Below are 24,949 nucleotides of genomic sequence, written 5' to 3'. Positions count from 1 at the left end.
GTAAATTTGAGAATTGTGCCCATTGTCTACTTCAGCAATGCCAATGATGAATGACTCACCCATAAAACCATTGGATTACATTTTTTCTTATTATTAATCCATATTTTGAAACATGCAAATACTGTTCAGCTTTCAATTTTCAAGCAATTATAATATTTAACTGCTCTCTTTAATTATGTAATCACAGTTTCCAAACTGGAGAAAGTACCCATTTCAGATTCAACTAGAAAAGCTACATTCCCTTAGTAATAGCTGAATAAATCAAAAGTAAGTTGCCTCTCATTAAAGATAGTATTCTGTTTAACCTCTGTGCACGTAGGAGATATCCAAGAGCAGCTTCTGAAGCAGTTGAATGAGCCTTGCAAATGACAGAGTGGCTTTACTGATTTGAAAAGAAGTGTTTTGTCTGTAGTCTTGTGCTTACGAAATATCTCTTGAATTTCCCCAACTCTAGAAATTATATCATAAAAAAGTATTTGTCTGTTAAAAATAATAGTTGAATTGCATTTCCTCTCTATTTATATTCTTTTTTTTTTCTTCCAGGAAGAACCATATGTGATGTTCAAGAAATCTGATAAACCTTTATATGGGAATGATAGATTTGAAGGATATTGTATCGATCTCCTTAGGGAACTATCAACCTTCCTTGGATTTACCTATGAAATTAGGTTGGTGGAAGATGGAAAATATGGAGCCCGGGATGATGGTAGTGGACAATGGAATGGCATGGTTCGAGAACTAATAGATCATGTAAGTTACTTTAGAGCTCATCTTTAGGAACTGAATGTTCTCACTTTGACTCCATAATCCTGTTCTGCCAAGTGTCCAAGCAGTGATCAGGTGCTCAGGCAATTGCTTCTTTTAGATCCAGAGACAATAAGCATGCCAGTGGATAAAGAAACTTTAAACTTTATTAAAAACTTAAACAAACAGATTTAAACAGAAACACAGTTCAAACAAAAACACAGTTTAGGCAGATTATACAAAAGCATAAAAAGCATAGCATAAAGAAAGAAATCATAACTTACATAGCAATTTGAAACCCTGTCTCCCATATGCTGTCAGAAGCCCTTTAATAAGGGACAGCAGAGATACCCTGGGGTGGCTCAATATCCACAGCACCCGGTGCTCAGGTCTATGCACAGGCTCCCAAACTCAAAAGGCAAGTCTAAGGGTTTTATCCGAGCCTGACCCTCAAACCTTGTGACCATGTTTCCATGGTACCAAGGCTGCATGGCCAGAGCTTGACTGGGATACATCCCAGGGTCTAGAGCGCCTGTTTATGACATCATCCAAGAGCCTGGGAAGCTTTACAGATAAGCTAGTGCTTAACAGAAACAATCTGGTGGTTTTCTCTTATCTCTCCCCCTACTCCAAACAGAGATATTTTCTGGAGGGCTGTTGAAGGAGTGGACTTGTTCTTAAACTTTCAGTCTTGGGGTTTCCTCTTATCTCCCCCCTCATGCCAAACAGAAATAAAACACAAGCCAGTTAAACATAAGTATAACTCAAAATAAACTCTAATCTTTGTGTGAGGGAGAAAATCAAAATATGTCACTTAACTCCTCAAAATAACAGTGGTCTTCTGCATTGCCACTACAAATCCTTCAACAAGAAACTTGCGCAAGGTTTCCTTGAATAAAAAGGATTATTTACATGATCTGTCATTTTAGGTAACATTGTGCTATGGTGGATGGGATGAAGGAGACGGTCCTAATCCAAGTCCAATCATTTGTCCTTTTAGCTACAGATTCCTTTATTTCTAATCATACATATAGAAAACAAAGATTGTGATAGTCATTTCCTTTATTTGTTGGTGAATTTTATGGAACTGGGCATTCGTTGTTTGTTTCTCCACAATCTGGGGTAGTACAATCCAGAAACAATACTATCTTGTAGTCAACAATATGCATAGTCTTCATTTTTAAAGTTAGTGGGAACTTTATTCTACACAAATATGTTGATATATTGAGATAATGCTTGGAAGTTTTTCTGGGGGTGATTCTGTAATGTTATTGACTGAGGACAGGAACATTTCCATTATAATGAAGGCCTGGTTCTGCCGCCTTGCTTGGGAGGGGGAGAGTGATAGGTCCACCTTGGGATGGCTGGCGCCATAGCACCCCTTAGTGATTGTGTTCCATCTCCACTTGGATTTTACGTTTGTTTTTATGTATATTTTAATGGTAATTTTTACATGGTTATGTTTTTAGTGTTATTTTATTGTAAACTGCCCAGAGTCCCCCATTGGGGGAGATGGGCAGTGATATAAATTTAATAAATAAATAAATAAATAAATAAATAAATAAATAAAAATACTATTCCAGTTCTGAAAGTCCTTTCCCAGTCTAGTGCCAAGTTTGATATCTTAAGGCCTTTCTATTTTTTTCACTGTTCATTTTCTTTGTTTCTTTGCTAAATGGTGCAATATTTTATAATTTTATTTCTTACTGCTATGGATTTTATTTCTATAAGTTACAAAGAAAAACTTTGTGGATCTGAATACACACACACACAGACACACACAGACAGACATGTATATATTTGACAACTGCAATTTTGTGTACCCCTACTTGGGAATAAGTCCCTCTAAATTCAATGAGGCTTATTGCCATGTTACTAGATACAACATTTTACCCTCAAATATACTGACTTGGCCTTTTATATTACTATTAATCCTTTTTTTGGAGCTCATTTGTAAATTAAAATGCTTAAACAGTTGAGCATGCATGATTGTGTAGATGGAACTTCAGGAATATGCAAATCTTTTTTGTGATATTATACTTAATTCTGTTTCCAGTAGGAATCCATATACAGTATACCCTTTATAATGTGTGGTATTGTCTTTCATTAGCATATTCTGAGAAGTGTCCTGCCTCTTCCATTTAAAATATCATCTAAGAAATCTTAGATAGACAGAAATATCAGTGTAGAGTGAAACAGCAGGGTAATTGAATGTGAGTCAAAACAGATATCATTACAAGCAATTGTTTATAATTGAGTAAGTCAGGCATCCCTTCACTTTATAGCTTTTAAAACATACTCTCTCAGTAGGTGGTGCCAATTGAATCTGGTTTCCTGGAAACAAAATTTAGTCTTCTTGAAAATTAGGTAATTGTCTTCAACCTTTTTGTGTTTTGTCAGATTTGCATTTGCTTTAGCAAAGCACTCAATAGCAAGCCATATGATCAAAAACACTGGTAATAAAACAAGGGTCCTTAGAGTGGCTGCCATTTAATACAACAAAAAAAGAGATGTCACTCAAGGAGATGCTTTTTGTTGGAAAGAGTGGAGTTGTCTTAAGCAAGGAGCAGCTTATGATAGTGATGGGGCAATCAATTACTTCCATAATGTCTTTCAAATCTTGTTAGATCTTCTTCCTATCATTTGAGGCCCCCTTTTTCAGTCCTCTGTTCAGTTATTACTTAGATTCACATGTTAAATATACTTTTAATGCATCTTCTCATTAAAGTCTAATGGTGTGGATCTGGCTCCTGCATACCGCTTCCTCTCAAACATATTATCTTGAATTCTTAAGTTTAAACTGTAGTATATTACCAGAGAGAATTAATAGAATATTTAATGTTATATAAACTGTGTTTGCCAATCGAAGCGAATATTTGTAGCTCAGGGTTGAACTGTGGAGTCGTTGGTGCTCTCTGAGCCTTGTCATTTGCTTGCAGACGTTTCATTGCCAGACTAGGCAACATCTTCAGTGCAAAGAGGGAGTGGGCCTTGCTCTCAGTTTATATACCGTGGCTTGCCCTGCTTGTGTTGGTAGGGGCGTTGTTCTCTCCTTTGGAGTTCTTTGATTGGGCTGTTGTTTGCTGCTTGGTTGATTGACTGAGTTAATAGCTCCTTGAGTAGGGTGTATTGGGCTGGACTTTGGCTGGGCTTGAGATAAGTTGAATCACAGCATATCTGAAGGTGCTCAGGGTAGGGAAGGCTGCATTAAAATATAAATTACATTTTGTCCACATTTTTCTATAGCAAAAGTAGTATAAATGATTTCTTTTCAAAGGTCACACAGCAAAAACAGTATGTCTTTTTTCTTTTTGAAAGCTACAAGCTGGAGTAACCTCCTTTAGCATTTAGTTCCCAAATGATTACATACATATTCTAATATGGTTTTTAGACAGTAATAACTGCAAGCTACTTTCAGAAATTAATTCTAACTTTGAAAAATGCCATCCTGTCCCTGTTCCTATTTAAGACATAACAGGCTTAAATAATCCCAGAAGATAACCTTTATAGTTAAACCATGTTGGAGGGGATGGGGGATTAGCATAGCTAATATGCTAATTAGATAGCATAGCTTTCTCTGTATGTTTTTACCTCCTTACTGTTTCCTTCCTTCCTCCCCCCATCCCCAACACAACTTATATTTCCCTCTTTCACACCATCAGAAGTCAAGAAAATATTGGTTGCCTAGCAAAAGCCTCTCTTTAGTTAAAAGATATATACAACTCAGCTGGAAGGTGTACATTGTACAACCAATTTCTCACATTGGTGAACACTTACACAAGTAATCAGATTGATTTATATCTTACCCTGAAGTAGTTGCTTTAAGTCAAGGGAATGATTAATGAAGATGGTCGTCAATATAGCCTCCTGAGCGTCTGGGTCTAGATAGCAACCAATTTGTTTCAATTTGTCCTCATATCTGGGTTGTTGTTTTTTTTAATTCTCCTCCCTTTTCTTTCTTTTCTGTGTCTTTCTCAGGCTATGTATAATGTTCTTTTGTTTGTGTGTGTATTATAATAAGGATCTCTAATGATATGTATCTCTTGTGTTCGTGTGCACAGACACACATGCACACATGCACACACGTGCCAACACACACAAATATTGTAGATATACCATAATATTCTTAAATGCAGAAATTTTAAAAAAAGGTCACCAAATACGAAATTTGCCTCAAGAAACTGAATTTCAGCTATTACTATTTTGAAATACATTTATATTTTGTCCGGTTTTTGTTCTTTAGTTTGTTACATTTTCCAAAGCTGTTGTGGTAGGAAACTTCATTTGATGCTGAGATATATAAGTTGGTAAGGTTCATACAGTGTTTAGAAACAGATAGTAGAAATTGAAGTTCTACCTCACAAATAGCTATAAAATTATTCCTGTTGTTTCTTGGCCATATTTCTGATTTCTTAAATATTTCTCCTCCCCCTTCCAGAATACTTGTCTGTGAAAAAAATTGATGTTGTCAGGGGAATGCGCACACATACTTTCTCACACACATTTGTACAACTATTTCTGCTGGTTGTTTTATATTCCATTTCAGGCCAGATACATATTTGCAGATATACAGCCATTTTTCCACATTGGATTTGGGACAAATTGCTCAGTTATCTTTGTGAAAGCAGAATAAATTCATTGTCAGTAATTTTTGAAAAGGATATCTGTACTTGGTAGTAGCATTTTACCACCTGGATAATTAGGAAGAAATGTATGTTTGCACAAATGTTACAATTTTAAAAAACTGAAAAGCTCGTTGAGCTAAATTAAAAGTAGAAATTATTAATTAATTATTCTGACTCTTGCACTGTTCTTGGTAAAACAGTACCAATCATGTAGGCCACATGCTACCTGCAATGTTTCACTTGATTAATTTGTGTAGGACCAAGAACCCCTTGACCATTCTCCTTGTCTTCCTGTCTAAGTAAAGCATGTGTTGCTTTGCCTCTGACCCTCCTGAAGAGCCCGTGAAACCCATAAATAGTGCTGGCCATATGTTGGGCAACGTGTCCTTGCTGACTCAGGTAGAATGATAATGAGGCATTCACGTTGGGTTTTAACTCCAAGCTGGCCCAGGGAAATAAACATTTGCACATTTGACAACTACATCTATGCTTGGCAAATGTTCTGTCTCATAGCAGCTTCTTTTTAATAAGTCACTGTTGAGAGTGACCAGTTACTATTTCTAATACATCAGCTCTTTTCAATTATACTTATGGGTACTTTTGTACATCTTTATGTTGCAATTGCCAGTACATTTATTTTATTAACTGAAAGTAACTTAATTATAAACAGAAACCTTTTCTTGAGTCAAACTATTTCAGTAACTTTTGGTTTACTTCTAACTTGCCATTTCAGGGCTAGCTGATTAAATATGTTAAATCAAATTCACCAACCAGTTCTAGACAATTCAGCATAAGGTTGATTTTCTACTTCAGTCTGGACTCCTTTAATGACTTTTATAATTGAATGAAAGACATGGTATGACCAAGTAGACACTTTTCCACTTCTCAGCAGCTTCCAATACTGTTGCTATTCTATTCTCCTTGTTTGGCTTAAGGAATTAGGAATCAGATGGGCCTACTGATTTGGTTTCAAATTACTGTGTGAATGAATCTTCCTGAAGTTTGGAATATTATGAAGAGTGTTGCCTTCATTTTCCCTTCTTATGAAGCTAAGAGCCAGAAAAACTGGACTTTAAAATTATGAAATGAAGGTGATCCAGATAAAAGTAGCTTGATAGCGATGATTTTATCATTCTTCAATTTCTTGGCAGTAAAACAGAAATGTTTAAATTAAAAAAAAACAGTAAAAACAATAAAACCATCAGTTATTTAATAAGTGATAATCATTAGAACAGCTGATGAAAAGAAAAGAAGAAAATCAAGAGAAGATATTTTTAATTCAATTTATTTTTAGTTTTACTGTTATTTTAACGTAATTTAATACAACATACTTTTAGTAGAAGGCAGCCTAGTCTACACTGGAAGTTTGTTCTGTAGGGGATGCAGTACTACCAGGAATGCCCACATCTTTACAATAACAGTTCTTATCAGAAAATTGAGTTTGAATAGGCCTACATGAAAGCAGGGGGTTCCTTATAGAATCTGATTCTGAGCCATTTACAGCCATATAAATCAGCACCAACAGTTTGAAAATAGTTGGATAGCTAATCAATAGCCAGTGCAGTCTTCTACATAGCTAATATACGTGCATGCTAAGGAACTCCAATGAGTAATATAGCCAAAGCAGTCTGTACTAGCTGCAGTCTCTAAAAGAACTCTCAAGGGGTGTGCCATGTAGAATATATTACAGTAATTCAGCCCTGAGGTTACCAGTACATACACTGCTGTGGCAAGGCCAGCATTGCCCAGGAAAAGTTGACATTGGTAACAGTTGATATTGTTCTGAAAAGCTTCTTTGGACTCTAATGACAAATTCTCTGTAAGAATCCCCTCAACTGTCTCTTTTGGAACCACCTCCTTACCAGTCCTCAGCCTTAAGCATATTTGTCCTCATTTAGCCCACCACTGTCATACCAGGTGGTAGAAATGAAATGTTCTAGCTGATCTGAGGAAGCTAGGAAGAGTTAGGTTACTTAGTACTTGGATGGGGAACCACGAAGAAATCCTAAGGACATATGCTGGGCGGGAAAATCAAAGAACACCCCAGAAGACAGCTTGTAGTAAAACACTTCTGTATTATCGCCATGAAAATCGCATCGGCTTATCTACATAGTCATCAAGAATCATGCTTGATTGGAGGGAGTCTTTATCACCACGATCATCATACTGCATTGCTTTTAGTTTGGACATAATTCTAAATAGCTGCCTATCTAAAATAAATGTACATATAATATTTAATTATTGATTTGGTAGTTTGATATCCTGCCTTTTCCCCCTTAGTAACTTAAGACTTTGCTGAAGTCTTCTCAACCAGTCTTCCTACTCTCTGCTACAGAATAGGAAGCAGTGGTGTCTTGGGAGAAGGGGCCATGGCAGGCAAGATGGCAGTTGCAGCAGCATAATCAAAGCCATGCTTGTTTGTAAGTGCATGCAACATCAACACAAATACAAAAGTAGAAGGACTTGGATTGCACATCTGAAAATTCCTTGTTTTGACCTCCTCAGTGGACACTTTCATGACCTGATCTACCTAGAGGGGCTGACAGGTGGAGGACAGGTTGAAGTCAAGTTCCTTATCATGTTGGGCAGACTAAATCAGCCTCGGCATAAAAGAAATGAGGCAAAATCAGCATTAAGAAGTGTTGGCTGCAACAGAGTGACCATATATTAGCCAGGTCCAGGTCCAGGGCAATGGCAAGTGGCTTAGTTGTTGTGATTGTTGGTATTTCAGGTTGTTGTGTAAGGAGCAATTCACAGAGAAGTTACTGTGGTAACAAATCACTTTGGCAGAGTCAGAAGGTCAGACTTAATTGTCCTCAGGTTGGGGTGTGGAAAAGGATGACCATATAATGTAAAGCTGCTGATTGCCTGGGGGGATCTTGCCACCAGAAGGTTTTAGTTTTGTTTTTTGCAGCCTCTTGTTCCAGCAGCCTCTCTTCCAGCTCTGCGTGTGTGCATGTATGAGCTTGTAAAGCTTTTGTGCCTATCCAGGGATCTGGATATGGACCTGTTTATGTTTTATGCTTTTTATAAATACACTTATTTTTATAGAAATGCCTGGTGTGTTTTTTTCTGATCTCTTGGGCCAAACGCTTTCTAGCACTCTGAACAGTGATTTCAGCCACCCAGACACTAGTATCCAAAAGGTCCAGATGTTGACAAGACCAAGCAGTCCAAACATGGGCATTTCCAGAGCATCCCAGAACTCTGGCCACCACCACCACCTATATCGGCCTAGAGTGTTGGCATCTTCAGGAAATAATGTGGTCCAGAATGGCAGTTGCAGCCCTCCAGGAGCAGCCTACAAAAACCTCAACTCTCCATTTAACATCCAACTAACTACAGCAGGCCACACAAGTGAGTCAGGACCAACATAAGCCTGAAGCAAAAAAGAGTATAAAACAATATATAGGAAGAAAGAAATTCTACAAACTCAGAGTTGCAGATTATAGACTAAAGGACTATCAAATATAGAATGGTACATTTCAAGATTTGGAACTGTAAATTATAGAGCTGTAGATAAATTATAGAGCTGTAGAGAAATAATGTGCCTCATGTGGCACAGAGTGGCAGGCAGCAGTATTGCAACCGAAACTGTCCCCACGACCCTAGTTCGATCCCAGCAGAAGCTGGATTCTCCGGTAGCCAGCTCCGGTCGACTCGGCCTTCCATCCTTCCGAGGTCGGTAAAATGACTACCCAGCTTGGTGGGGAAGGTGATGACTGAGGAAGGCAATGGCAAACCACCCCGCTATAGTCTGCCAAGAAAACGTCGCAAAAGCGGCGTCCCCCCAAAGGGTCAGACATGACTAAGTGCTTGCACAGGGGACCTTTCACCTTTCACACAGATAAATAATAGACACTGTAGAAAAGATAGGGTAATATTATACTGTAGATGATAGACAAGTTGAGACAGGATTAGAACCAATCAAGTAAAATAATTAGGTTTCAAACAAAGTAAGAGACAAAACTTTTTGGCAAAGAAAAAAAAATGTAAGGTTTTTCTAATAAAAATCCCTTTATGCAGGATTCCTTTGTTTCCCTGCCTCTGACAGTTGTCATCTCACAACTGAATACTACGACTTCATGCCCCTTTGAAAGATCTGCAGCATGCTCCTGGAAGGTGTTAGTCACATCTTTTCTTTCTTTGGGAGGAGACACCAACAGCAATGGTGGTTTTATTTGCTCCTCCACTTATTTTAATCCAAATGCTCTCTACAGCATTAACAAATTTATTCATTTGGACTTCTAAGCAGGGATGTATATTTTTAATATACAGATCGACTCCTCCTGCTTTTCTGTTATTTCTGTTCTTTTTGAACAAAATGTGGCCTTCCATAACTATAATCTAATCATGGGACTCATCCCATTGTTATTTCTATTAAATCATATTTGCTCTTTCTTTCATCTTGTTTATTCCTCATGATCTCAGCTTTAGTGTATAGACAATGAAGGGCATGAAATTTATGAGGTACTTTCTGCAACACTCATTTTCTAGAGTGTAAAAGTCTTTATCAGAGATCCTTCTCAGGCTTTTGTTTCTATCACCCACAGAAATCTGTTTAAAGCTCTGAATATACTGTATATTTGTACAGAGGGGGGGAAGATAAACACAGAACTCACTCAAGAAGATAGCCTACTTCAGTCTATCAATGAAACTTTGTGTAAGAATGACTGAGGTAGTAAGAAAGGACTGTGTCACTTAACACTGGTATTGATAATGACTGATTTATTTTTAGAACTCTTTTCCTAATATTTAGTTTTTCTTTAATATGGAGTGATGTATGTTCCTCAACCATATCACTTATTAACCATAAATGGCATAGATGGTTAGAAGGGCATCAGACATTCAAACATCAATGACCTGAAACACCATTCTGAGCTTCTGTATTCAATTTTGTCCTTATATTAATTGTTTTTTTAAAAAAAATCTTTATTTCATAATGCTTGTTCCATTACTGTACTTTTCAAACTTTGCACAATGGTTTCTTTTTATTGTATGTCTTTAGCTCTTTGAAGGCTATCTGTTCAGACTGTGTTTTAATGTTGTGGCATACAATTATTTAGCATGAGTTTCATGTTTTATGCCTGAACTTTGTCTCTATGCTTAATCATTATCAATTACATTGAATTAAGCATCTTGGTATATCTCCAAAAGCTAACTAATAAAATCATCAGCCATTGTTCTTTCTTGGTCACTTTTTAGCCAACTATTAACAATCATTAGCCTGGCACCTTAATTGTTTATCTTGGAGTGTATACGAATGTGATAGTGCCTAATATTCTTTAGGAGCCAGGATTTCATTATATATATATATATTCCTTGTTAAAGTTATCAATATTGTGATATTCCTATTCTTCTTGCCCCTGATCTCCATTGGCTGGGCATAGGTAAGTTTTTGTATAAATGTATAATAAATCAGAAAAGATCCCTGTGACTTTTACAAAGGATAGTCCAAATACTGTGCCCATGAGACTCTGTATCAAAGAGTCTGACTTCTTAAAATCTTCAGTGCTGTTTGTTATGACCCAAACAAGCCCATTAGTTTTGCCCTTGCTACTTTCAAGCAGGCTCTAACTTATCATTTAACAACTCTATGCAAGCCAAAGCTTTGTTTTAACTTTGTATTATTGTGCTCTGTCCTTAAAGGAATTCTGAAGACTCTTACTATCATTTACATTTATTTGGAACAATCAAGTTCTGTGTTTCTTTGTCAGTTGAAAGAAAAGTAGAGATTTGTCTAGCCTTTCTAAACACAGACTCTTCTAGATTTCACAGTAGACGTGCAGTTTGGGAGAAACTTAATTTCAAGAATTAGGTTAAAGGTTTGTACTTTTGCAAAGTACAGGGTAGGGTCAGCCTACGAGTAGCTTTGACAGGGGCTGAATATGGGGAGTTAGAGCGATGCAAGCAGTGATGCAGTATCAAAGTGCCAGCCCTGAACTTGTCTATGTGCATTGCATGAATGCCCTCGAAGGGTAGAACTTGCATCACAAAACTGTGATGCTGCATTTATCATTCTGACAAATCTGATGATTGCCACATATTTGTTAATTAATCAGTGGTTCCTTTGCACCAATATTTATTTATGTATTAGATTTATATCCTGCTTTATATATTGTTTTATTTGCATCTCTTTCCTACTGTTTTCACTGCAACACATAGAATGTTAACATAAAGGAACCTTATTATTATTTTTAGTTTGTATGCATTGTTATATTTTCTAAGTTCTGTAGTTATCCACACAAATTCTGTTTTTTTAATAAATGTATCAAAACATGCTTACGATATCAATTTATATTAGTTAATCTAAAACTAATTATTTTAATACATATGTGCTGCCATTCTGACAATAATTTTGCTGGCTAGTTTGTGAGCTAGAACCAAGTTGCTATTGAGTAAATTACTCCAAGGCAATCCCAACATTACTGAGAAAGGCTATATGTAGGTATTTGTGTCTGTTCCTATGTGTGTGTATACAGAGAGGGGGGAAGATGCATTATGGGTAAAAGAGTGGAATACTTTACAAAATTATAGATTATTAAATCTAGAAGGCCACGACCTGAAATTTGGTTGGCATGGATTCCTATGGTATAACAAATTGAAAGTAAATAAAGTATTTAATAATCATTGTATTAGAAAGTCCCTTCTTAGAATTTGGGAAAAATATAAATCTATTCTAACACCCACTCTACCATTATGGATTTCTCTGCAAGAAGCGTATAGTAGGAGAGAAAAAACAGGAATTTGCAAATGGCTAAGATATTTGGACCTAATAAAATTTGAAGGGGCTATATATAAAATGAAAAGAAGAGATGAATTGGAAAATGAAGGACATCCATGCAAATGGTTTTTGTATTTTCAATTAAAGGAACAATTTAAAATTGATGCCCAAAGTTACAAATTCACAAAAGATTTAACCTGGTGGGATAATTTAGTTTATGCTAACAATGACCACATGATTTCCAAAATATATAAAATGTTATTACAAATAAGAATGGCAAATGTACAAATTAAACAATGTATGATTAAATGGGAGAGAAATCTTGGACATCACATTGACTATGATGTTTGGGAAAGAATGTAGACCAAAGGGCTGAAATTTACTTTAAATTATAATTTAAAAGAAAATTTTTACAAAATGATGTACGTGTGGTACATTACTCCAGACAAAATATCCAAAATGTTTTAGAATACTTCAAATGTCTGCTGGAAGTGTAAAAAAGAAACAGGAACATTTTATCATATGTGGTGGACTTGTAAGAAGGCGAAAAAAATTTGGACATCTATACACAATATAATTTGTAAAATGTTGACTAAAGAAATTAATAGAACACCGGAACTCTATTTATTGGGCATCATGGACAAGGATTTGGAACATGAACATGGAAAACTTTTACGATATTTGATCACTGTAGCTAGAATTACGTATGCATCAAAGTGGAAGGAAGAACTGACCCCCTCAATGGAAGAATGGACATTTAAATCCCTGGATCTGGCGCAGATGGCAAAACTTACAGACCAGCTAAATGATAAAAATGTGGAAGATTTTCAAAATGACCGGACCCCCTTCTTCAGCTATGTAGAATCGACCCAAAAATTAACGTAAATGTGTAAAACATATGAATATAATACAAGATGTAAATATTATGTATTTGACTTATATAATCTCAATAGAACTGTAGAATTATTGTAACCAAATTAGTGAATTGTGAAAATAAATTATTTAGTTAAGGTATAAAATTGTATTACTTAGGGAGTTGGAAATCCATTTCCTTTCTTTTAAACCTCTTCTTCTCTTTCTTCTTTCTCCTTTCCTTTTTTCCTGCTCTTGTTTTTGCATTTTATGTTTATTGTTGATTTGTCATTCTATGTTTGTATTATTTGTGTAAATAATTTAATAAAGACTATTTAAAAAAAATAATAAAAAAAAAGAGAGGGGGGAAGTTGCAGGTTCTGAGCAAGGCAAAGAGTTGCTTAGATTGGGCTTCATTATTCCATATGCAACTGCCTGGGTTGGGTGTCATAAACGTATTGATGGTGCCAAACTCCAAAACTCTGCATGACCCTTCCCAGTGGTGGAGGTGAGGCTGGATTCCCAAAAGACACTGCAAGCCAGTAGTTATCTGTTGAGCAAAAGCCAGCCACCATCACCTTCTGAAGCTTTCCTCCAAGAAAGACCGGAGCTATTATAAACAGCCCTAATTCCATCTTGACTAGGTAGCTTAGAAGGATGCTGTGATTTTCCATAACTAAACTGAAGACTGCAGAAGAACGAATCTACCAGACAATTACTTGTTTAAATGATCATGGTTCCAATTGTTATGAGGCTGTAAATTTAACAATTGTTCCTATTACTAGATTATATAGATACTTATGTCTTTCATTAAGATGCCATTTTATTTCATGTATTAAAGTGCTGAGCATGATTATTTAGTAAGTATTGGTAAGAGCATACCTGAAGTAAAGCAAAATACCCTTTTAAGATTGCTTTCATTCTCATTTAATACATCATTAACTTATTTCTAATATGACTGAATGCTGTAAAAAAATCAGTGCTTAATTACTAAAAACACAAATACATGGTAGATATTCTGGACTCACAAGACTAGTTATACTACAAGGTATTGTTCTGGATATATACATAATTTTAATAACTTTACAATGATAATTAAAGTGATTTGAAAATACATTTAAATTGGCTATTTTTTTCCAAGTTAGATTAATCTGAAAAAATTCTTGGTATTTTGTGGTTATGTATGTAACAAATCCTTTTACCAGTTGCTGAAATCACACTAATCCATTCATGAATAAAAAGGGGAAAATATGCTAAGGTGATTATAGCATAAGAAACTAAAGTTTTTGTGATTCAGTTGTAAATTTACCAAGAGACTTGCTGGAGTGAGCAAACATATTGGGTATTTTAATAGTCTGCATCAATGTGATGGAATAGCCTAGGGTCTTTAAAAAAATAGCAAAATATTTTGTATTTATAACTCCCCAAAATACCAATTGAAACAATTTGTTTCATGTTTTAAATATTTCAACAAGTTTTTCTTTATATAACAATGAGTGGATCTACGTACAATGGATTTCTTTATGGTAGCCACTGGCAGCAACTATATTAATATCATATGGTTATTCTGTACAGTATTTCTTAGTGTAGCCAGATCTTTAGTTACTATAATTGTTTTGATAGCAAGTCATGTATTGAATCTATTACAGTGGCATTTACTGCTGTGTCAAGATTACAGTAATATTGGAAAATATTGCTGAGTTTATAGATATACATGGAAATCCTAATGTTGCCAATGTGGCATTACACACAGGAATCTCAGCTATCACTTTTCAAGGAAAGTGAGCTAAGCAAAAATGAAACCTATATTTTATAATCCCAGTCGGATATGAAATGAGGAGACTGGGTTCTGTTCCTGAGTTATGTCAAAATAAGCTATTAGCTTTACCTTTACTTATTAGTCAGAACACACATAAACTGTGCACTGGATTCTCAGTCCATTATCAGACAACATGAATCACAGATGTAGTGCTGTATACCACAAAGTGATCTGAACTCCCTTTGAGTATACGTATAAACCTAATTTCAACGTAGGTTTATCTTGACTGGGGAAATGCAAATCATACTGACAACAAAGGTTCATATTGCCAAGACCATGGTTTTCCCAGTTGTAACATATGGCTGTGAAAGCTGGACCATCAGAAGATTGATGCCTTTGAATTATGGTGTTGGAGAAAATTGTTGAAAATATCTTCTACTGCAAGAAGAATAATTCAATAATAGATGAAGTAAAACGGTCCTCACTGGAAGCACTAACAATGAAGCTGAAGTTTAAATATTTTAAACACAGAATGTGGAGGTGAAAATAATTGGATAAGATTATGATGCCTGGAAAAATCAAAAGTATGTGCAAAAGAGTGTTGGTTAGATACTATCACTGAGGTCTACAACATGAGTTATAAGAATTCAAAGAAGCACTTACTGACAAACCATGCTGGCAAAATGAATGAAAATGACTGAAACACTGACCCCATGGAACAATTTTTGTGATTTCACCTGCATTTTTTCAGTAACTGATAGAAAAGATAGTTTCTACTGACTATATAAAGACCTGCTCTCAGTATTTGTTTTTCCATGTAGTCCTATGTTTGAAGAAACACGTAAAGAAATGTGGCAGTGTTTGTTGACTCTAGATTAGTGTTTATCACAACTGCACATGGATTCAGATATTATTGTATTTTCTGCCAAAGACATATAAACCTTGTTTTCTAGTTAGTATTTCATGCATTTGTTTTTACTGACATATTTACTGAATAGATGAAATAAATTTATCTCAGTCCCCTTAGCTTAAATAAACTTCCCTAAACTAGTAAAATGGGCATAATTTTAGATTTTTATATTTCTCATTAGCTTTCTGCTTTGCAAAGCAGCATAACATAGGGTCAAAGTCAAGTTAGAAGGCAGATGGGCTTATTTTTGTCTCTGTGTGCTGATTTCAAATTGCATCTAAATGATTAGTTTACATATCTTTATGCAAAACAAATAAAAACTCCATAGCTGCAATTTATTCCTGTGCACAAAATTGCATAGCACAATGAGGGGGGAAAACTATTTAGAATAGATGACATTCATTTGCTTTTCTTTTAATTCTGTACACTGATGTTCAATTAAACATTAGTAGACTTGCAGCATAAGCCATTACACAGTAATGCTTGCTTTCCTTATTCAAGTCATCTTGAACAACTAAATAGTACACATTCTGATAGGATTTAATATATGCATGACATGATCTGCTGGTAATTTACTTGTTTAACTGCATCAACATTTTTTCCTTTCTGCTTTGTTTTTGTATTTTATTTTTAAAAAGAAAATTTCAGTCTCATGGTTCTAAGGAATAGTTTACAATATACAGTCTGTGATCAGCAAAGGATTTAAGAATGAAAAGGTGGTGAATAGGTACCTTACAGCAACCTTGGGCTCTTTGTCCCTTCTAGAAGTTTAGGGGAACTTCCAAATTGGTGTAGCAGATGTTGCAGGGATGTGATATGGCTTCTCCCTCCACTTTTACAATTGTACTTACTTAATTTTTCAGAATATTGTGCAAAATATTGCTGAAGCTTTAAAGCAAATTCTCTTTCTTTTCCTGGAAGGCAGACATAGTTTGGATGGTCAGTAATAGAACATAGAGCTCACAGAACATCCTTAGAAATGTTCTTCATAAAAAACAAGGCTTCTCTTCTGACTATCCCATGCCTACTTGCTGTCAAATCTTGCTTGAACTCAAATAAATGGATTGGGAAATGTATTCTTTCTCATTTGCATTTCTTCTATTCCTGGTCTTTAGGTTTTAATATGTGTACCTTTCCTCCAATTTAGATAAGAGTATTTATTTATTTATTTGTTTATTTAAGAAAGATTCAGGCAAGCCATTGTGCTTATCTGTTGTTGTACAATGAGCTTTATTACAAGTAAGATAATGGACCAATAAAGTCTTGCCAACATCTCTGTTATAGACTTCTGGCAAGAACATTTGAACATTAAACAAACAAACAAACAAACACATAAGTGGAACTATAGCGTAATGTATAATGTATAATGTATATTGGGAGCAATATACATGCAATACATTCTTTAAAAGCTCTAATTTTAAACTTGGTAGAAAGCAGGGGGAAATATTTGTTCTACTTAAAAGTTTGGTGCAATTTGGGGCTCAGTGTTATTTGTGAACTATAGTTTGATCAAGAGTCTATAATTAGAGCAATGTGTGAAGCCAGTCTCCACAACAGGGATGGGCAATTTTCCTTGGGTAAGGGGCTGATGATGATGGTGATGTTGCTGAAGAATACAAATGAGGCACTGGGGGCTTCATGCTGATGAGGGCTTGCTCACCATTCCTGTATTTCCACTATATTTCCACTACTTTAAAAAAAAAAAAAGAGGGACTTTATGTAGAGTTACATGCAACTAATAGTTTTTCTTAAAAGAAGAGGGCTTATTAAGTCAGAACCCAAGCAATTTTTAAATATATTCTGAGACTGCAGACACTTTAACTTGCCAAGTATTGAGCATGGTAACAGAGGTCTAAATCAAAATGTCAGCCAGGATGTGATTCAAAGTAATCAACTGTCTGGTGAAAAATGTCATCTGATATTACAATCTTATATATAAATACAGAGAAAATCCTTGTCATTTGTATTTTGAAGAGAATGAGTGGCCCTGAAAAAGATTCATATAGATCACGAATGGTCCCAATTTTGAAATTATAAACAGACATATTTCAAAGTGAAAATGGTAGAACTTCATCAAAAGGTGTGATAATCTTTCATAATTTGGACAAAGGTTGATATATTTTCTGTTTAAGACAGGTCTATATGAATTTGTTACTCATCAAGCCAAACACAGCCCACCATCAGCCCATCATCAAGTATGGTAATCCAAATAAGGATTCCAAGAAATATCTGGGTTTTAGAGTGTGCATGGTCCTACAAACCAAGTACATTTTTAAGACTTTGGCAGGGCATAATACACAGCCAATGGGTTGCAATCCATTTAATTTTCATAATCTTTGAACTCTGTTGGTGCTAATTTTATATATTTATATTAGAAAGAATATTGTTTCAGTGCAAGATGAGAGAGCTTGATCTGTCTGACTTACAGTTCATTTTCCTACCACAGTGTAAATTATCCTTCTCCAACCCCGAGTTTTGGGACTATAATTCCCAGAATTCTTTCTTTTTTAAAAAAGAGAAATACTTGCATGAGCATTCTCATTTATCTTCATGCACAACTTTCCTTAATATATGCAGATTTCAGATAGAAGCATCTTTGGAGGGATCTTGAATTTATTCTTATGATCTGGAACATTCTCTCCTATTTTGACTTTGAATTGCCCTATCAGGGAACATAGCCTTAGAAACAATCAAATAAAAGCAATATACTGCATACTAGAAAAACAATCAAAACATTAATCATGTAATAAATACTACCAACATCTTGCCAAAAATATTATATAAAACAATAATTATTATTAGCCAATTTTTTTCAGTCATTACTTTAGAGGAGGAGGAGGAGGAGGTTTTAAATTTCAGCTTACTTGGTACCAAGTCAGAGATTTCCAAATGTAAAGTCTTGTTTAATTTGTTTGCTGCCTACTTCCCACTGCTTTTGACTTACCGTCTATTCTCTCTCTGTCTCTCTCTCTCTCTCTCTCTCTCATTTTCCTTTGGAAACAGAAAGCTGACCTTGCAGTTGCACCCCTGGCAATTACGTATGTTCGAGAGACGGTCATCGACTTTTCCAAGCCCTTTATGACTCTCGGAATAAGTATTTTGTACCACAAGCCCAATGGTACAAACCCGGGTGTCTTCTCCTTCCTGAATCCTCTCTCCCCTGATATCTGGATGTATATTCTGCTGGCTTACTTGGGTGTCAGTTGTGTGCTCTTTGTCATAGCCAGGTAACATGTCACACCTTGTGATTTTTTTGGCAATTGTTATTTTTCTCCTCTTCAGCAATAATTGTCAAAAGTCACAAATTCTTCCTTCTTTTTTATTCTTAATTGCTTATCTGTTATCTATACAGAAAAAAGTCAGCATCAATTTAGCATCAATTTCGTGCACTATAAAGCTTCGTGTCTGCTTCATATTGACTGTGCCTTTTCATAATAGTATGATTTCTGTACACTTGTTAATAGAAAACTGAAAAAAAATTGGCAGCTTTTTAGAGACAATTTCCTCCATTCAAACCTTGAGTTTTGCTGTTTTGCAATACAATAAAGTTTATTTTTATATGCGCTGCCATGTATTGCATACAATATTAAAAAGAAATAGATATTCAAATAAAATACACAAGAATTCTTAATGAAATTAAGGACAAAATCTCTCTACATCACATTAGTAACAGCAAATGAAGCTGGGAAAGTGGCCCAAGGCTTGTCATTTTTTTTTTTTTATTAGTTCCTGTCTTTGCACAGTCCATACATTGATAGTTCAATCTTGATTTAATGGATCACTTAGGGAGGAAGGAAGAGCATGTCCATTAAATCCAAATGTCCGTTAAATCTCAATTTATGTGCAATTATTTAATTGATGCAAATTGTGTTGTTTGCAATAAAACCTTGATTTAATGGACAGATATTAGTCTATTAGCACATAGCAGTCCATTAAATGTGGGTGGACTCTGAACAAAACAATTGTACATTGTACCTTGCATCTATGAAATCAAGGCCTATTAAACCAAGGTTTTACTGTAGTTCTCAAGACAGGAGTTTGCATATTTTCCTCATGATTTTGAACCTGATCACAAAAGTTGCTAAAACACAGGACAGTGAGAAGCCTATGTGTGGCAAAGCAAGTGATAGTGGGGACAGCAAGCATGGTCCCACCTATTCTGTATGGTGTATTTTAGAATGCTTAACTAAATCTATTAAGAATTTCATTTTCAGGTCAAGTGTAGTTGAAATATACACCAACGGGCATAACATGGTTTTAAGATCCAGGTATTTTGTAATTAGGTTGATAAAAGTTCCTCCTATCTCTTTTGAATTTCCATTAATTAACTGAATACTGATTGACAGTAACAGCAGTTTTTAACTTGCTTGAGTCCTGGAAATAGGTGAATCAGGGAATAATAGATTTCAAAACATACCTAGGTACTGAAACTGAGTAAATTACTGCCCTAGTGTCACAATAAAACAAGGGGATCAGATTTTCTTTTTATATGTGTCTATGTTTCTAAATTAAGAAATAGGCACTCTGGTCCAGTGAAGTTACGCAAATGCATCCAATGTACAGTACGATGTCTTTATGTGAACCAGAATTATTCCACTGTTTTCTGTTATTGATGCTCCAGAGCTTCTATTGATCATGTCTGTGCAGAAGCATTAAATTCCATTATCTCAACTGCCTGTTCCTAACAGTGGAGCTAGACCATTTGTTTGCCAGTCCTTCTGTCAATATAAAACTTCCATTGGATGGTTGCTGGGTGTAATCAAGCTAGGGGAACCTCTTATTGCTTCATTCCTGCATGTTGCTGATCCTTTAAAATATCTTCATGAAGTATAATGTTGAAATATTTGTGCTAATGATGCCCTGTTTTTTGTTGCTTTCATGGATTAGAGTTCTGTCAGTGGGTAAGAAAATATGACTTCAGGACTCACACATAAAGAGCCTTAATCTAGGAAAGTTTTCATGGTAGTTTTATACACACACACACACACACACTGTATGTATGTATGTGTGTGTGTGTATACACACACGCACACATATACATACATACATACGCACATACACACACACACACTGTAAAAAAAGGAGTAGACAATATGAACATTTTGCAATATTTCTACTATTCTCAAAACTGCTCACTTCACCTCTTATTTCCCTCTGCTCCTTCCTAAATCAAGAATTCTTTTCTTTACGCAAATTGTTTTCATGCCACGTTTACTTCTTGTTTACAGTAAGATTAATCAGTAACTAAATTCTCTTTTGCTACAATTTATGTAAGCAGATTGGCCAGCCCTACCATTACCCAAAGTGAGGCAGCTGTCTCAGACAGCCGAGCTAGGAAGCCATTGTTCCCTATGCACATTCCCTTTCCTTGGAGGAAACAGCATGGAGCACACCCTGTCCTGTATTTGTTAAACTAATCCACTGCTCTCAGGTGTCAATGCTGAAATAAGATAAAACTGCCAGCACAGTCGATTTTGTATACAGGCAGAAGGGAGTGTAACTGTGTCTTCTGCCACTATTAGCAGTATGTTCTGGTTTGGCCCTGAATCAGAATTCCATATAACTCATTTGATACAATTTTCTTTATTTTCTAAGAGATGACATTATTCCTTTATCCAATGCCGAAATAGTGATGGTATGAGACTATAACAATTGTGAGTTAGCCATTCTCTCTCTCTCTCTCTCTCTGTGTCTGTCTGTCTCTCTAATAAGCAGATGGCTTAATTTATTAAAACATAGCTTGAATGGTTTCCTAGGCGTCTTTGGTTTATGCACAAATATTATTGAATTTTTAAAGAATTACCTAGGATTATTAACAAGGTACAGATATTAATGTACAGGTACAGGTGTCACTATAGGAATTATACAGGCACTGAATAACTGGATTTTCAGAAAGCTATTTAACTAACCCCCTCAAGAAATTTCTAAATAAAAGCTTTAGTTATGTGGTAGAAGGAGAAAGGTTTTACTAGGGACTGGTAATTGGTAAGGAAACTGGGAAATGGCAGGTGGTGCTCATGCCATGTAGATAAGTCAGCATGGAAAACCCTATTACACTCTTAAATAATAAGTTAGTCATAATTTATGACTAATGTCATTTACAGCTCAAGTTTGTAAATGACACTGCTTATTCAAGATAGCAAAATACCAGACAGAAGTAGAAGATCAGTCAAAAACATTGCAGACAGCTGATTGGCCCAAAGTACACTGATAAAATTTCAGATTTCTTGTGACCACCCAGAAAAGAGTTGTTGAAATTATAAATGAAATCTTAGTGAAAATGCAACCTATCCAAATTCAGATGCCAGCCATATAAAGTGGATGTAAATAACTCAAGGCGGCGAACATACCTAATACTCCTTCCTCCTCCTCTTTTCCCCACAACAGCAACCCTGTGAGGTGAGTTGGGCTGAGAGAGAGTGACTGGCCCAAGGTCACCCAGCTGGCTTTCATGCCTAAGGCGGGACTAGAACTCACAGACTCCTGGCTTCTAACCCATTGCCTTAACCACTAGACCAAACTTGCTCTATATGCAATGCAGCTCGGAGTCATATGTCTAAACTAGTGCCACAGAGCTAGGACTGAGAAGGTGTGACAACGATGAGACCACAAAAACACATACAGTACATGTCTGAAACCAATGCACAGTCTATATAAGTAAACATTCCCATTTGTTTTCCCTAATACACTATGGGTTTTCTGTGGATTAGCTTCGGAGGAACATGCTTCATTGAAGGAAGACCCAGCAGCTTTCACTGCTAGAGGAAGCATCATTAGATTCAGTCCTTTGGGTTGTGTCTTCCTCAGGTTTACTCTTACAATAAGTAAATTTGCTTTTATCAGTGGGGATGCTCCTCAGTAAACAGACTGGGTAATAAGGAGAGATGTACCATCTATCTATCCACCCTGTAGTCTAGTAGTGGACTGCTACTAGTTTAATATTCATGCAGTATTTGTTATAGTGTGATTAAAATAAGATGTAAATGGAAGCTTTTTGCATTCTATGTACATACATTTGTGGGTATGTGTATGTATAAAATATATGAATCAATTTATAGAATGCAAACTCTGGTAATGTATATTTCATAATTACTGCTTCTTGAGCTTATCATTATGCTGTTTTTCCATTATAATTTACCTTTATTAGTTTAGTTGCAGTTAATCATGTTGAACAGAACATCATATTAGGTAGACTTCTAAAACATTAGGAGCAGAAAACAATGGTGTAAGACATGTAGTATGGTCATGCCTAGTTTGCATTTGGGATATCTTTTACAGGTGGTCCTTTGTTAACAGCCACTCATTCAGCCACTGTTCGAACTTATGATGGTGCTGAATGAGTAGTACTTACAACTGGTCCTTGAAGTTCTGGCCGTTGCAACGACCCTGCTGTCACGTGATCATGAGCCAGGCACTCAGCAACTGGCCTACATTTCCGACCGTTGCAGCATCCTGCAGTCACGTGATCATGATTTACGACCTTCCCTGCTGGTTTCCCACAAGCAAAGTCAACAAGGAAGCCAGCAGGAAGTCAGAAGTCACGGTCACATGAGGTCCCTTCTTAGTGACCTGCAGTGAGTCACTTAACGATGGTAACCAGGGACTGCTGGAACTGCCATCGTTAAGCAGCATGGTCATGTGACATTGTGCTTTACAACCATGGTGTTTAGTGATGGAAATTTTGGTCCCAATTACTGTCATTAAGTGAGGACTACCTGTATGGCCTAGTATAGTCTCTGTATCTTGACTGAATGAATTAACATTTATATTATGGAAAGTAAACATAGTGACAGAAACTGTAGTAAGAGAATAATGCATAAGGAATTTTGATTGTGAAATTTTCATACCAATAGGGCAGTTCCCCAGATCAGTTCAGTTTTGGACCAATGATAGTGGCACATTGTTAGCTAGAGATGGCCTATGAAAACAGTCTTCACTCTCTATGGAAAGTAAGGCCCTTAATATCCAATGGTCCTCAACAGTCATTGACAAAAAATGAAAGCCTTTGATTTATTTTGTTACCCATGATGCTAAATCAATACAATCCTACATCTGGCTGTTAAATCAAAATGTAAACTTTGGGGGGAAAAGAAATTCTGTTGATTGATTTTTGTTCCTACTTTTCAGAAACATGTTTTTGTTACTACTAGTCTCCTTCATCCTAGCGTTTTCCTGCAGGTGCAGGGTCCACTTTATGTTTTTGTTGGTACTATTGCCACAATAAATTCAGTTCAATAAGAACTTTGCTTATAAAGGTAAACTTTTTAAAAATGCAGCAGTAGAAGCTTTTTTCCTTTGTTATAATTTGGTTGAATTGAGCACTGAAAAGCAGGTTGTAACAATATAATGTTATTAATTTTGTAGAACAACCTGCTCTTACTGTTTTGTTCAGACATTGTGTCTTCTTAAATTTTATTTTCATGCAGAGGCTGGATTTCTTGCAACTTCATTGTTCTCTTGACCCATTGATCATTTCCTTAAACCCCTCTATGCTTCTAATGATAGGTCCTAAATCATTGAAGCTTCCTTTAGGAAGAGGAAGGTCACTGAAAAGGGAAAGAGAATGGCTCTTTCTCTCTTATCACTTTTTCTATTAGGTAAAGTAGCACATAGGCACACTTGACATTTTGTTCTTCTGTATACAAGTCAACAGGGCCTTGATGTTCCTTGACCCTGACTAGGTATAGTGCAACACTAAAGTGTGTTTTGGGAAGGAAACACTCATTTAAGGAAACTGCTTTTTTTTTAGACTCCAGCATATCAATTTAAAGCCTGACATGGCTTCAGGAAAGTAAATATTTCTTGCTTTAAAAAGAACATTTTATTTTAAAGAACCAATGTTTAGGATACTGCCAGCTTCCAGGGCTAAAGTATATGAAGGTAAAGGTTAAATCTTCTTTGAATCATGCTTGACTTATTGTGGCAATAGTCTAGAAGTGGTTTAGCACTGCTTTCTTCTGTTTTATTTATTTATTCTTCTCAGTTTACCTCATAGTTCTAGAAATCCCAAGTTATTTCCCTGACCCTGTGTAGTCTCTGAGCCCAGATGCATACCTAAAGCTCCATGTAATTATTCCACATTAGGAATAATTAAGTAATATTTCCTACTTCTAATATTTAGGATTAGGTGTTAGAATGTATTAATAGAGTGCTTATGTTTTGCTGATAAAGGATCTTAAGTTTTTCAAACTTTTAATCAAATGAAGTTCAAAGTATAACTATTTCATTTTAATGAAGGATAATTAATATTATATATCATGGCTTCCTGTAATTTATAAATTACTTAATTCAACTTTTGCTAGGAAAATGATATGGAGCTGTCCATGAACTCACTG

General features: G+C 35.7%; 1 protein-coding gene across 2 annotated transcripts in view; it reads left to right on the top strand.

The window, feature by feature from the left end:
* Positions 1 to 24,949, top strand: part of GRIK2 (glutamate ionotropic receptor kainate type subunit 2) — a 527,196-nt gene that overhangs the window by 319,230 nt on the left and 183,017 nt on the right. For both annotated transcript variants that reach the window (XM_063311694.1, XM_063311703.1), the window contains exons 10-11: positions 544 to 750; positions 18,618 to 18,841. In XM_063311694.1, coding sequence (XP_063167764.1) covers positions 544 to 750; positions 18,618 to 18,841 — 431 coding nt within the window. The remainder of the gene's footprint in view (positions 1 to 543; positions 751 to 18,617; positions 18,842 to 24,949) is intronic.

The sequence above is a fragment of the Candoia aspera genome, chromosome 1 (genome assembly GCF_035149785.1).
Source record: "Candoia aspera isolate rCanAsp1 chromosome 1, rCanAsp1.hap2, whole genome shotgun sequence".
NCBI lineage: Eukaryota > Metazoa > Chordata > Lepidosauria > Squamata > Boidae > Candoia > Candoia aspera.
The sequence above is the reverse complement of the archived record's forward strand: the minus strand, read 5'-3'. Positions and strand labels throughout refer to the sequence as shown.